This window comes from Mustelus asterias, chromosome 11, assembly GCF_964213995.1.
Source record: "Mustelus asterias chromosome 11, sMusAst1.hap1.1, whole genome shotgun sequence".
NCBI lineage: Eukaryota > Metazoa > Chordata > Chondrichthyes > Carcharhiniformes > Triakidae > Mustelus > Mustelus asterias.
The window spans coordinates 30,862,243-30,878,056 of record NC_135811.1 but is presented as its reverse complement, the minus strand read 5'-3'; the positions used below and the strand labels follow the sequence as shown (position 1 = coordinate 30,878,056).

Below are 15,814 nucleotides of genomic sequence, written 5' to 3'. Positions count from 1 at the left end.
AGACAGAGGTTGATAGATTTTTGGGTGGTAAGGAAATGAAGGGACAGAGTGGGAAGGTAGAGTTGAGATAGATGATTGACCATGATCTTATTGAAGTAGCATAATAGACTCTTATTTGTTATATTCTCCCCAATAGACATTTTTTGTATTGTACCTCATAAAAACTACTTGCATAATCCATAAGGCCTCCAAAACCAACATGTTGTCAATTTAATGTTCTCCCCATTTTGTTAATAGAAACAGACGATACAGTAAAAGAGTTGCAGTAGGACTTAGATTATCTTTTCAAATGGAAAATAAACAGCAAATCGGATTCAATATTGATAAATATAACTGTTTTGCACAGCGGTTAAGTTACACACCATAAATATGCACTGAATTAAAACGAATGAGCTTGATGGCTGTATGATGAACAAGATAATAGCTGACATTATGTACTATGATCAGGCAATACATCCAAGCGCTCAAATATTAGCAGAATGCAAGACAGTACAATTCAAGTCCCCATTTATACCAAGACATTAGTATTTATATCAAGAGCATAAATCAGACCTCAGATATATTTTATAATATTTTACAATCTATTATAAAATACATACATGCATTGGAAATTGTGCAAATTTCTGTTAGGGGAGCAAACACATGTTTTGTAGCTGCAACCAAGAGTCATGAATATTGGAATAGTGTAGGTTAGATGGGCTTTAGATTGGTTTCACTGGTCAGCGCAACATCGAGGGCCGAAGGGCCTGTACTGCACTATAATGTTCTATGAATGGTACATTGTCATCCAGGTTCAAGAGTCAAGAAAAATAGAATGGAATGCAAAAGATTTGATATGGTAAGTTTTGATTACTATTGGAACCCATTACACAAAAGAAATAAAACGAAGGCCCTGGAGAAGAAACGTATAACTAAAAAATTTATATAAATTACCTCAGAACCCAAAGCATTTTTGAACCAATAAAGTAACTTTTAAAAAAATAGTGCAGTCACTATTGTTCCCAAAACCAGCAGTGCAATAATGACCAGATTAAACGCTTTTAGTACGGATCGAGGGATAAACATTGAAAGGAACACCATGTCATGGGACATTTTATGCCCATCTGATAGTGCAGAGTCTCCAGTTAAAGTATCACCCAAAAAGGGTGATACTCTGACAGTGGATGCTGGGACAGTGAGTAAATTTGAGGAGTTAGACAGATTTTTAATTGGTAATGGGTTGAAAGGTTATGGGGAGAAGGCAGGAAAATGGGAATGAGGAGCATATCAGCCATAATCCAATGGCGGAGTGGACTCAATGGGCCAAATGGCCTAATTCTACTCTTATCTTATGATGTAAGTTACCTTTAACATCTTTTGGAGAAAATAATTTTTATTTAATAAGGCAGCATATTCCCTCAGTACTGCACTGGAGTATCAGCCAGACTTTTGTGCTCAATTCTTTGATGACATACATTAAAGAGTAATATCTCAAGGGTAATAAATCTTGGTTACTCCTAATAACAGGAAAAATAAGATAAACAATTCAAAATTTTGGCAAGAGAAATTGGGGAAAGAAAGGAATTAGGTTCCTAGGACACTGCCAGAGCGACGAAAGCTGGGACCAATGTGTTTACACTGGAAGAGTAACCAATACTCTGGAGGAAAAATTAAATTAATGTGGCAGAAGGGAAAACACACAAAGCAGAAAACAGAAGGGATGAGAAAAACAAGAATAAATTAGAAAGCAGCGGAATTATAATAGGATTATTCAGATATGAGCAGATTTTAGTTTCATGTATATAAACGAACAAAGTATTTCAAATCTATAGGCAACTATTGCTTTGTGAGGCATGATATACAAACAGGTATGGCTAAGGCTAATGCTTATTTTGGGTGATGTTTGAGAGTGAAGTCAAAATGGCAATATTATTCAGCTACTCAAAACAAATATCCACATAGCTACTAGGTGAAATGTTTTCCAGTTCCGGTAACTATAATTCAGTGGCAAAATAAAATTGCTTCTTACATGAAAAGCACAATCCAGGACAGCTGCTGAATGCTGGTACTTGAGTCGCATGTTATTTGATGTGATGTCATATAAACGAACGGTACAGTCCCAGGATGACACCAACAGGAACTGAGAGGTGTTTGGACTGAACTTAATGGCAGAGATCCCATCTTCAGGGCACTGGTTTAGTTTGAATTCATTTGAACCTGTCATCTGAAAATAAGTAATATAATACTTCAGCAAGATCTGTACTAATCATTGACAAACTTGAAACAGAGATCAGAGAACTAGGAGAGAGAATTGATTTGTTACCACCACTAATAACGATTCCTACTGGTCTAATTTGAATATTACTCAGTACTTTAGATGAAAACAAGGAAAAGGTGTGCAATTAGACCAACCAAGCACAGAGCTTTGTGCTCTCTTGGATTAGAGTATTAACCACAATGACTACTGTACCTTTCCCTTAAGCATGACTCCGAGTCCTCTTTCTTCCAAAAATAATAAAATCTAATATGAACTACTGAAATGGTTCCCTCACATACAACCAGTCAACTGCCAGAGCACAAGTGAAAATAAAAACTGAATCATGCTTAAAGGTCAATTTCAATGAAAGGTCAAATTACCAATATGTTGGGAAAATGCAAAACTGCAGGGGTAGCGCTCATACTTGTTCTATGTAGTTACACTTAGTAGTATACTCTTCGTCAAATATCTTTAACCGTAGACCTCAGAATTGCACATGGCACAGCAATATCAATTGGCTTGTATGGAGCATCAACACCAGTATGGATCTGTTGGACTATTTCAGCGCTGTAAATACTTAATCAATTCTGCCTGTAACACGCTATTCAGACAAATTAAGACAGTTTCTTCAAACATGTAGAAGTGAATAATTGCAACTCATTTTGTTCTTAAAGTTATGCAATTTTAATTTTAAAAATCTCCTCTAAAATAACTGGATTTCTCAGCACTGTGCTTTGACACCCACCCACAATATTTAACTTGGTAACATGACTGATAGTAGAAGCAGTTCATAATCAACATGTAGGTACCAAATAGTAGTAACTGCATATAGCTCCAGAAACATTAAAGGTATTTTTCTGAATAAATGTACAAATTGGTTTTGAGAACTATAAGTTAAATAAAATCAAACATGACTGAGCTTCCATTTGCCTGTCATATAATTCTCCATCTCATTCAGTCGTCCATACTCCTAAGCTGTTCCAATGAAGTTCAATGCAAACTTGAGAAACATCATCTCATTTTTCTACGAGGCAGTTTGCCATATTCAGGCTCTAATATTAAGATTTCTATGACAGCATTAGAGCTCTTGGAATGGGTAAGTGCGTTGGGTTGGGACCTCCCATTTGTACATTGCAGGGGGATGGTGTACACTTCTGAGATCTACCTGCCTTTTCTCAGCTAGGCAGGTCTCTCCACAATGGCAGAATTTCCATGTTTCTCTGCCTCTCTATTGTTATCATTTATACCTGTTCTGAATTCATCTTTTGTTTCTTTTTTATCCCTCTTTCATCATTTAACTACTCCTGCTCTCCACCCTATTACAGATCTTTCCCTGTCTGGATTCAGACAAATTTATTTTAATTGTTCACTGGAAAGCTACTACTCCCATTGCTGGGGTGTTAGTGGCATCAAAACACTCCCCACTAAGATCCCCTACCAATAACCACAGCTACATTCTTGAGCTTGTCATTTACAATAGCGCCTCTACTTAATATTCAAGTAGGACCTGAAGCAGGTTCGGGCATGTGTAATAACACAATACCCTATACAACAATGAGCCATCTAAATCCCATAACCTATCATATAGGGCAGCATGGTGGCACAGTGGTTAGCACTGCTACCTCACAGCGCCAGGGACCGAGGTTCGATTCCAGCTTGGGTCACTGTGTGGAGTCTGAACGTTCTCCCTGTGTCTGCGTGGGTTTTCTTCGGGTTCTCTGGTTTCCTCCCACAGTCCAAAAGATGTGCTGGTTAGGTGCATTAGCCATACAAAATTCTCCCAGTGTACTTGAACAGGCGACGGAATGTGGCAACTAGGGGATTTTCACAGTAACTTCACTGCAGTGTTAATGTAAGCAGACTTGTGACACTAATAAATAAAATCTATTTATTGCCTTCAGATTTCCTGCAGACACAGTGAGAACATGAAAACTCTGCACAGACAGTGACCCAAACCAGGAATTGAACCCGGGGGCCTGATGCTTTGAGGCAGCAGTGCTAATCACCGTGCCGCCCTCACCCTCGTCCCTCTCTTCTAATCCATCCATGGCTTAATTCCCTCTGTATCTCTAACCTTCTCCATCTCTGTAACCCTCCAAAGCATTCCATTGCAGTATCCTGTGCATTTCTCCTGCACCTAATTCTAGTGTTCTCCCTCCTGTAAGGATTGGCTTTCAACAACCTTAAAATCTTTTTTAAATATCCTATTGCAGAGAGTCAGGTTGACAAACATAGATTAGTGTAGGCCTGTTAAATCTGGAAAGAACATGATTCTAGAACAAACATTCCTAAAATGTAGTGTATCTGGATATCCAGAAGGCATTTGATAAGGTGTCGCACAAAAGACCAATACACAAAATAAGATCCCATAGGATTGGGGGTAATATATTAGTTTGGAAAGAGGATGGGCTAATCAACAAAAAGCAGAGTGGGGGTAATTGGGTCTTTGTTTGGTTGGCAAGCTGTAACTAGTGGTGTGCCATATGGTTCGGTCCTCAGGCCCCAGCTATTTACAATCTATATTAATGATTTGGATGCAGGGATAGAAGGTACTGTAGTCAAATCACTGACACCACCAAAATAGATGGAAAAGCAAGTTGCAATGAGAAAATAAGAAATTTACAAATGGATATGGATAGGTTAGGTGAGTGGGTCAAAACTTGGCAGATGGAATTTAATATGGATAAGTGTGAGGTTATTCATTTTGGCCGGAGGAACAAAAAGGCAACGTACTACCTAAATGGAGAGAAACTTCAAAGTGCTTCAATGCAGACAGATTTGGGAGTTCTCATGCACAAATCATAGAAAGTTAATGTGCAGATGCAGCAGGTAATGAGGAAGGCAAATGGAGTTTTGACATTCATTGTTAAGGGAACAGAGTATAAAAGTAGGGAGATGCTTTTGCAACTGCATAGGGCGTTGGTGATACATCTGCACACTGGTCTCCTTGCTTGAGGAAGAATGTAAATGCATTAAAGACAGTTCAGCAAAGGTTCACTAGATTGATTCCAGGGATAAAGGACCTGTCCTATGAAGAGATATTGAGATGTAGGTTTATACTCGCTGGAGCTTAGAAGAATGAGGGGAGATCTAATTGAAATATACAAGATGCTAAAGGGGATTGACAGGGTAGATGTAGAGCAGACGTTTCTCCTTGTTGGGCATTCTAGAATGAGAGGCCACAAGGCTAAGGATTGGCAGGTTTAAAACAGAAAAGAGGAGAAATTACTTCACTCAAAGGGTCGTGAATCTGTGGAATTCTCTATTCAAGTGCAGTGGATGCAAACACACTAAACAAATTTGAGATGAGAGGTTTTTAATTAGAAGGATAAAGGGTTTTGGGGAGCAGACAGAAAGGTGGAGATGAGATCAGCCACAATCATACCGAATGGCAAAGCAAGCACGAGGGCCTGAATTGCTTACTTCTGTTCCAGTTCTTATGTAAATCTGATGAGATCAGATTTTGTGACCCAAACACAAACCAAACCAAGCAAAGCTTAAATATGTCCTAGCAAGTGGTAAATCATGCCACAAGATTATTTCAGGCAGAGAAGCGGTTTTCCAAGTATCCATCCCTCAGTGATTGGGTAAACAGGAACAAATGATTGACATGGGATTTCCAACAGCTTTTAGAAATAAGGTACATAAAAAAGGTGCTAGGAAGGGAGTCTACAGTCTTCTGTGGAGAAGGAAACCGGAGGGGGGCTGCAGAACACTTTGGTTTGCTCAGAAGAGATGTCACCACCAGCCACAGAGGTCAACATCCCTTTACTTTCCCCTATTCATTCATCTGATCAGAGACTACCAACAAATTCAGGCCACTTGTCTTTTCTATCTATATGTATCATAGCTAAACTGTTGTTAATTAATAAACTGCTTTAAATTCACCCATGACTTCGGCCCCTTATTTGGGTAATGTGTCACCAGGATCAAATCTTGCGCTCCTCTCCATTGTAAGAGTTTTAACAACACCAGGTTAAAGTCCAACAGGTTTATTTGGCAGCAAAAGCCATTAGCTTTCGGAGCGCTGCTCCTTCGTCAGATGGAGTGGATATCTGCTCTCAAACAGGGCATACAGAGACACAAAGTCAAGTTACAGAATACTGATTAGAATGCGAATCTTTACAGCTGATCAGGTCTTAAAGATACAGACAATATGAGTGGAGGGAGCATTAGGCACAGGTTAAAGAAGTGTGTATTGTCTCCAGACAGGACAGCCAGTGAGATTCTGCAAGTCCAGTAGGCAAACTGTGGGGGTTACCGATAGTATGACATGAACCCAAGATCCCGGTTTAGGCCGTCCTCATGTGTGCGGAACTTGGCTATCAGTTTCTGCTCAGCGACTCTGCGCTGTCGTGTGTCGTGAAGGCCGCCTTGGAGAACGCTTACCTGAAGATCAGATTTTGGTACATGGTATGGTACATTGGGGAAACCATGCAGACGCTACGACAACGGATGAATGAACACCACTCGACAATCACCAGGCAAGACTGTTCTCTTCCTGTGGGGGAGCACTTCAGCGGTCACAGCCATTCAGCCTCTGATCTTCAGGTAAGCGTTCTCCAAGGCGGCCTTCACGACAGCGCAGAGTCGCTGAGCAGAAACTGATAGCCAAGTTCCACACACGAGGGCGGCCTAAACCGGGATCTTGGGTTCATGTCACACTATCAGTAACCCCCACAACTTGCCTCCTGGACTTGCAGAATCTCACTGGCTGTCCTGTCTGGAGACAATACACATTTCTTTAACCTGTGCCTAATACTCCCTCCACTCACATTGTCTGTATCTTTAAGACCTGATTAGCTGTAAAGATTCACATTCTAATCAGTATTCTGTAACTTGATTTTGTGTCTCTGTATACCCTGTTTGAGAACCCAAGATCCCTCCATCTGATGAAGGAGCAGCGCTCCGAAAGCTAATGGCATTTGCTACCAAATAAACCTGTTGGACTTTGAGTTTTAAAACCAGGTTACTGTATTTACCCCAGTCCAACGCCAGCATCTCCGCATCATGACTCCTCTCCATTGGCAGCTACCTCTTCAGCTCCTTCTCCACCTTTAAAACCCACTTCTTTTACTAATTTTGGTCATCTCTTTAACTTGATGTCCATGTTCGGCCCCTACATCTTTGTCAACCAAATTACGAAACGTTTCTACATTATACTAATGGAAGTTCTCGGCTCTATTTGCTTTGTTATCTGGGCCTACCTGGCTCCAGGTCAAATAGGCCAGGGATGTTAGGCATCAGTGTTCCAGTCTGTTTGGGAAACAAGCAGAGATGCTGTCTGCCCATAAACAAAATGGTGCCAGTGGAAAACGAGAAATATTAATGCACTAAGTTGTACGCTTCCCCTTTATTAGATTTGTGGAATTGCCAGGCTGTAAATGTTCGTATTAACCACATGACGGGTAATAAAAGCTGATTGATATAGCAACTTCAATAGTTTCACATTGTACTGTTGAAAGGGATTGCTCCTTGAAGGAAAGTATCACGGTTTGGAGGCTGAATTGGAGCAGCGCCTGACAATTAAAATGGCCGCCGTGTCAAACTGATTTGCATGTTGGCGCTGAATTTCGAACCCAATCCCAAACCCCCACCGCACATCCTCCATTTATTTGGCGGAAGCGTTAACATGGGAGGTGGAATCGCCGTAAAAAAAAACCCCGCCGCATGCTCGCCCCGTAAAGCCGGGGAGCCCGGGGGCGGACTCGCACTGAAAACTGAGCCGCATGCGCCGGCTCAGGCCTGCGGCCTACCCGCAGCGGGCTGGGGGGGGGGGGGGGGGGGGTCGACTGGCCGGACCGTTTCACTGCATCGTCCCGGCCGCCAAGCTCAGGCACAACGGGCTGCCTGAGAGAGACATAATGCCGGTGGTGCCAGCGATGGCGCCGCACTAAGTGAAGTGCGCAGAGCCCTCCATTACCTACCTCCTCCTCCGCGGTTTCCTCTCTGTTTTGAACTAGTAACTGAATTCAAACCGCACTCTGATTCCGCTCCGATTGTTCCAGAAGCTGCTCCGCTCGCGCCGGCACCCTTCACAATCCTTAATCCTGATTGGTCAGTTTGAACTCGGGCCGCTCAAGCGCCCGTTTGGGTTGAGGATGTGACGTCACCGCTCCCCCACCCCCCCGGGGCTGGCTGGGACAGCTCACGTGACACCCACCCGCCCAGCTTCATTCCCTCAAGCTTCAACAGCCCAACTTCAACTTGAAGGCGCGAGAACCCGCATTTAAAACTGCAAATCGCGGGAGAATGATTGTAAAACAACACGAGTGTATTTTTTTTTAAAAAAGCACACACAAAAGAAAAGTCCTGCTAATTTGGAGACGAATTAACAATTTATACTGCAGGTTTGCCCTGTAGGGCAAGAATGCAACTTTGTCACGCTCTGCAACTTTGGATGGCTACACAGTTCAAATACTTCGAAAGCATAACATTTGCAGTCATATAATAACATAAATGTTAAAATATCGTGAACCGCTACTTGAAAGTGAGCCACTATGGTTTTGATTTTCATCCCACGGAGGAAGTAATTCGTATAGTTTTAATGACAGTGCAATGCAGTCAACAGAAACGTGTATGCATGGAGGAGGCTATACTGAGGGTATCAATACTGTTAAAGTAATTAAAATATAACGCGTATGCATAATGGATGAATGTTACCTTAGTGGGTTGTTATCTGGTGCTATCCGGACATTCAATACCGTGCATATTCAAACTGTTGCTAATACTATTGACGCTATTCATAAATAGATACATACGTTTGTACTGCTACTAACATTTGATTTAGTCTACTTTTTTTGTAATTTAATTTGTGATCGTTATTTTATTGAAGAAACCAACGTACCTGCAGGACTTTGTTATTTTTGTTAAAATATGTGTTTTTCTCCAAAATGTTCCAAGGAATAAATGCAACTGGAGACTTTCAAATTGTTCTCAGTTCGAAATGATGCTTTTCTTGTTCCAAAGTACCCATTCCGTAATTTCGCAGTATTATCTACAACTCCCACTTTTCAGGATGGTATCAGTTCTGTTTGATCATACTTGTTTAAATGCGAAAAAAGTGTTATATAAAGATATCTTAATAAATTGTGTCAAAGTAGATCTTGATTTTATTGCGGGCCCCAATTGCAATTCGCATAAATGCAAGTAGAAAATACGTTATATTTGACTAACGTTATATAACGGAAAATGATATCATAAACTACCTTCTACCGCGTATTACATTGAGTAAATGTTACTGTTTTTAGACATAATGTATTTAATAAAAGTAATAGCTTTCATGTATTACCGCTTTTAACTGATTTTTCCTGTCAGAGCAGGTGCATGCATTATTACCCAATATTTTCGGAGACCATAAGTAAAGTTCGAATTACTCTCTAAAATTCGACCAAGAACTTCAAATGCAAATCAAAGCAAGTTCGGCCTTATTGTCTTGAATTGCATAGTTGTGCAACATGTGGGTGGAGGTTTACACTGCATATTTATAGTAGTAACATTAAAAATCCATATGTTCCTTTCAAATATCAGGTGCCTTTCTGTTGTTACATTAATTAATGTTTAGTGGAGTAGAAATACAACATAAATGCGTTATTTCATAATAAATGTCAGAATTTGTGAAGAAAATATGTTACTCCCCCAAATTTTGATAAAAGATTTCGCGATACAAATGTTCACGTCAGAACAAACACCTGCCTTGCACTTAATTCTTCTAAACTGTTGATTAAACGATGTTACATTTAATTTAGGCAGTAACTATTATCGCAGTCTGGTAATGCTGAAAGATGACACATATTTCTACGTTCAACTGAAGGGCGTGCGGAAAATGTGGAGTTTCAAACTAGAGATAAGGGCGAAGATGAAAGAATTGTGTATGTTGGTCATCAGTTAATTTCAATAGCTGAAGGTATTGATCGTTCATCTTATAAACGTTCAGGTAAAGTAAAATGTCAGTGCTAACTCGGGAGAAATACTCGGGAGAAATAGCAATGTACACTTTGTATAGTGGTGCATAGCCGCAATAAAACATACATAAACAATGCCTATGCCTCTTCCAGCTTTTCCTATTTTTGGCTATTTGTTTACATTAAAAAATTCTTAATGCGCCTAAACTGTTATAACTTTGTACCCTTGAAGTTGAATTTTAAGAGACGTCCTACGCTGTTTCGTCTCTGAGAGGTGTAATTTTCGACCACTTGCTTCAGTCTGCATAATTCAAAAATGCAGACTTTGTCCTTTTAAGATCGTCGTTCTGTTGAATAATGACGTGCCTTTTAAAAATTTTGCAACTAAGTTGAATAGCGCGAAAAGGTGGCTTTACAGATTATTTAAATTAAAAAATACTATCTCCCAAGATTTTAATTAAGTACTCTGAATTAATCTTTCCTTTGCCCAAATGCATTACCCTGAAAATGCCAACCTGAATGTGTTCCTCATGTCAAAGTTAAGAATAAGCAAAATATTTGAAGTATCCGCTATTGTACCTTGCAATTGCATCATTACCTTTTCAACAAGGTTTGTGTATTTTTTGCAACAATTTGTAAGATTCGGGAGTACTACTTGTGAGAATTGCGAACTCTAATCTTTTGCACAGGAAATGTCAGGTTTAGCTAGTAGCAAAACATTCAAATTTCTTTGAAAGTACAACGTTCGGGCAACATTACACAACAACGTGCTACTAATATTGTTTTTCCTGTTTCCGATTTTCAATTTATTAATTAAGCACATGAACAAAGTTTTCTAAATTATGTTTGACATATAATCCACATCCGTCTGCATTTCCTGTTGCAAATGCCATTATGTCAGCGTTGCTTTCGATGGCGTGAGTGAAAAATCAACGTAAAAGAAGAATCATGTGCAGAATAAGCATATGTATTGTTCCTTGTATGTCGTTATTGACTATTCATTTCCCTTGTCAAAAAATGCGTTTATGTCAAAAATAAATTCCTATCACCAAAGTTGAGCAACGTCCTCAGATGAGATATACACACTGTGGTTTGCTGTTAGCCATTAAGAATTATTCTTAAAATCAGTACAGTACTTCATTTTTTGCACGTGTCTTTTACACATTCTGAAAAAATCTATTTTGACGTGAATATCTTTAGTATAATGCACCCATCTTCAATTGTAGGAGTTAAATAAGTCTCATTATCAAATAAGAAACTGCAAAATAATCCATATATACACTGTATATTTAATACAATTTATAGAGAAGCACGTTGTCTTTATAATTATGCAAGTGGTTGCATATAAGAAAGATATATTTTAAACAGATACGGATATTATATAAATATACAATTTAATTGTTAAACAATTATAAAGAGACGTGGAGCAGAAAATGTCAGTACTCGATTTTGTTGTAGAGATTGTAGAAGGGAAGAGCTGTAAGGTTGTTGCCTGGGTAGTACAAAGGAGCAGGGAACGCAATTGATCTGGGGACTGGAACCCTCAAAAGGGAATTGTCTCTGAAAACTAGAGGCATTCCTACTAGAGTCTGCGCTGACGCGTGAGCCATGTTGGCCGCCTCGAGTTCCGCTGAGAGCTGTCGCTTCCACTTGTTCCTGCGGTTCTGGAACCAGGTTTTGACCTGGGTCTCTGTGAGCTGGAGGCTGGTGGCGAGGCAAGCTCTCTCCGAGCTGCTCAGGTAACGTTTCATGTCGAAGGTGGATTCTAGCTGGTAAACCTGGCTGCGAGAGAAAACCGTGCGAGTTTTCTTCTTTGTCGGGTTCCCTTGTCTGTCTCCCTCCCTCTGTCTGTCTGTTGATGTCTGCATGCAGTTCTTTTCTTTTTCTTCCTTGTAAACCTGACCATCTTGCGACAGGTACTGCTGCTGCCTTCTCTCTGCACTTTCCTGCCCAGCGGTGCCAATTCCTTTAGTATTACCTACAAAGCAGAAAAATAAGGCATTTCTCAGATATATTATAGCCAATCTGTACTCTTTTCATCCTGCCCCTTTATATATATTTTGTTAAATCTATATATGACAAGAATAAGGGATCGACACACATATTTACAATTATTTTGATGTTTTTAATCCGGTCTGGAATGTATGACATGCATCTTTGCATAAAAACTTGATATGAGAAACTGCCTTCAAATACAAAGAAAACTATATTATAAATATACCAACGGGCAGCAAGGGGAGTGAAGATTTTTAAGATTAGGTGATAAGAAAACATATTTTCCACCTCTGTAGCTATCTATATATGTACGTCGAATTAGCGGACAACCTCACCTGTATTTTTTGCCAAGAATTTTGCTAAATGCCGCCGCTTGCCTGTGTTTGTCGGGCTTCCTTCAAGATCAACAGGACGAAGTATATGGCTTGATTTGTATCATAATTCGCAATATTAAATGTGATTAAAGTAAGTAGTCATGTAAATGGATTATAATCCTGAAGCAATCTGGTGTGAATGATGGCAGGTACTGCACGGCTGTCGCAGTCTCTTACCTGGTGTTCCAGTAATAACGTAACTGTCCCTTCAATTCTATTCACTAAATGGCTGTGTTTTTTGAAATGCAAAGTTGCTGGTGTCAAAGAAAAATCATGCGAGTGCTTTCTGTCCGCGGTAAAATATGGAATTCCTTTATGTTTGCACAAAGTAGCTTCCCCGACCAAATCCATCCAAAGTATTAGAGCCCACAGATGCTATCTGATTGCAGAGAGTTTCTAATAGTTTCGCTTGATATGTAAGAGGCATTGTTGATTTAAATGGGTTTACAATGTTGGTATTAGCTTGGGCGTTAGCGAGAATGGAGTAAGAGACATGAATATACGATAGGACGGAACAATATATCTAGAGAGAGCTATAAATAAAGACTCTTTCATTTAAAGTTAAACATTATTAAGGGCAAGCGCACTGTTTTCTCAAAATCATTCTCCAAACTATACACAAAAGGGAGTTGAGGATAATGCTGCTCGATAAATAAAAATGATTTCGCTTTACTTACTCACACAAGTGTAGCTGATCGTCTGGTGTCTGCGACAGGGCTCTGCGGGGCCAGAGTCAGAACAGAAGCAGGCTAGGTCTTTGTATCCTTCCTCGGTTAACTCTTCGTCCGAGGAGTCGGATAAACAGCGCTTCCTGGCATTTACTTTGGCATTGTCTTTGCAACCTGTGCGTTCTTCCTCCGACGAGGTCCCGAGTATGGACTGTATCGTAAAGCTGGAGATCGGAGCTGGAGAACACTTAGTGATGTCGTCTTTGTTACTCATTCTGTGTTCATAAAAAAAGAAAATAAACTTACTTACAATCGTTTGCAGAAGTGTTAGACGGCGTATATTGTTGTGGCTTTGTTCTGCAGTCGTTTTCCCTGAGCATGCACGGGCTGAATGCATTCTCTGCGCCCCGTAAACCTGTATTGATCTGCTGCCTAGTCAGTGGCGTTGGCTGATTTGCATGTAGGTTTGAGTTGCTGCAGCCAATCAAAAACAGCAGTCAGTCCCGGAAATTTTGAACTTTACACAAGCTGAGGGATGATTAGGTTAGCCCAAGAATGTGATTGATTGTTGATGTTTGTGATGTTAAAATATATTCTCGCTTTGGAGGAAGATGATGCAATATTGTGTGACAATAGGTGCGGCCCCAATACGCGCACGTGGTGATTCTGATTTGTTTGGTGGTTTTAAGTTTTAATGAACGATAGGCTGTGGTGCAGGTCACTTGACAGTGTAACCGTCTAACTCGATACTAGGCTCCGAGAAGGCTGGTTATTGCTCACCGAAAATCAGGAATGGGACTGCTCCCAGTTACATGCCTATAAAATAGATCAAATTGCTAACGGCTTTGTACCTGTGTCCTGTTGGGATGTTGCTTTTTCTCGACAGAGCATGGGAGTGGGAATGGGCTAGGTGGGGATGGGTGGAAAGTCATGAATCTGAATATTCACTATTTATAAAATGTTATCAGAATTTGAAAATGAATAACACCAATTGGGAATTAAATAGCAAAATTCATTTTGTTTGCCTTATTGAGAGATCGTGCACATGGGGAATAATTCTTCAGCCCATTATGACTAATTCGACCCGATTTGGTGCAAGCTTTCCTCCGTTTTATAATGTAGTTGTGAGGATTGGTGGTGTGAGCAGTCACTAGGCTGTGACTGGCGCAGTTAGCGATACAGTGATACCAGCAAAACGTTGGGTTCTGTTTCAATACTGGAATTGATTCATGAAACGTTTATTTTTTTCAAAATGCAAATTGGACTGCAGTTGAGCTTTTTTGTTTTGTTTAGTTTGGAGGTTAGGAGACGGGTAATCATGATCACACCAGGAGCCTTGTAACACCGTAGTGGAAGCTGGTGACAGATTCAGCGAATAACAAAAGACATTGGAGATTTGGAATGAGTTTGGTTTGGTGTCTGAATTTCCTAATGCACAATGGCTGCATATCAAGATCCCCACTGATTGGGAGTTTGGGTCAAGTCTGGTTACTATTCTGTGGAAAGTTAAAGCGGTTATGTTCGGGTTGCGAACAGGCATAGCCTAATAACAAACGTTGAATGAATTTGGATAATGATAGTTTCTGGTTGAAGCGACATTTGGTTACTAACGACGTCTATAAAAATACCTAGCTGGTGCTAGTTTTCTTAACCGATGGCTAAATACGTTCGGTTATTTAACTGCAATCAAACTTAGTTTCCAAGTTAAAAAAAGCTGGGGTGCTAATATAGATTGAAAACTGATCACGCTGGGTGAGTCTGATGTAGGTTGGATTAGTTAAACTTTACCAAAATGTGACTGTTGACGGGGTAAAGGGTAAAACATGGTCACCAATCTATATTTTGATGAGGACTGGTCACAAGAAGCAGCTGATACTGGAGGCTGGAATTTGAGCAACTGAAGGGATGCTTCTCTTTATTTTGTTGTGGGCTTGGCACCACAGTTGTGTTAGCACCCGACTGAATTTATGAGCAGTTGGTTTTGTAAGTTATAAACTGACTAAAATCGAAGGTTAAGTGCGGTTAGAGGGTCATGTACCAGTTACAGCAATTACATTGGATGCACATTTCTTGGCGTCAGGCATCATGGCGACGCTGGAAAAGATGCAATATGAGATCGCAACAGACATTCAACAGATTATTGATATGACAGGAGGAAAAATAAGATAAACAACTTAGTAATCGGAATTTTAAAGCTCGTCATTAGTATTCAATTGGACTGTGATTACCAATAGCCAGATACAGTTACTTGACATTCCTATTGGAATGGACGATATTGAATAATTGATGCTAAATGAACCCTCTTTTATATTTGAATCGATCATTAATTCGCCACGGACTTTAGAGCGTTTTGGCCACTTCATTGTTCTATTCTTGAGATCAGGGATAGAAACAAACTGATTGGAATTAAGGTTCCGGAACTTGCGTTTCATAAAAGTATTTGAAGATATGTCTGGTTGTAGCAATAACATTCTAGACGTAGAACCAAATGAATGGAAGGACGCAGCTGTATATTTCTGTAGTTGCATCCAATGTGCGTATTTAACAATTTGCCAAGGAATACGGAGTGGAAAGAAGTATTCAAAACAAAGTGTCTCAAGCATAGAAAATGCAATTTTGTTAATTATCCACATATTA

At 40.0% G+C, this 15,814-nt stretch overlaps 2 protein-coding genes across 3 annotated transcripts in view; both read right to left on the bottom strand.

The window, feature by feature from the left end:
• Positions 1 to 8,366, bottom strand: part of bub3 (BUB3 mitotic checkpoint protein) — a 38,388-nt gene extending 30,022 nt beyond the window's left edge. Inside the window, exons 1-2 of one of the 2 annotated variants that reach the window (XM_078223377.1) lie at positions 8,164 to 8,366; positions 2,009 to 2,203 (exon numbers count right to left, since the gene is read on the bottom strand). In XM_078223377.1, coding sequence (XP_078079503.1) covers positions 2,009 to 2,203 — 195 coding nt within the window. In that variant the 5' untranslated portion in view covers positions 8,164 to 8,366. The remainder of the gene's footprint in view (positions 1 to 2,008; positions 2,204 to 8,163) is intronic. The other variant, XM_078223378.1, reaches the window with a different exon arrangement.
• A 3,050-nt stretch (positions 8,367 to 11,416) lies between these two features.
• On the bottom strand, positions 11,417 to 13,637 carry hmx2 (H6 family homeobox 2). Its single transcript, XM_078224374.1, is given in 2 exon segments — positions 11,417 to 12,118; positions 13,187 to 13,637. Coding segments are annotated over 2 exon segments (993 nt in total). The 3' UTR covers positions 11,417 to 11,576.
• Positions 13,638 to 15,814: the final 2,177 nt, after the last annotated feature.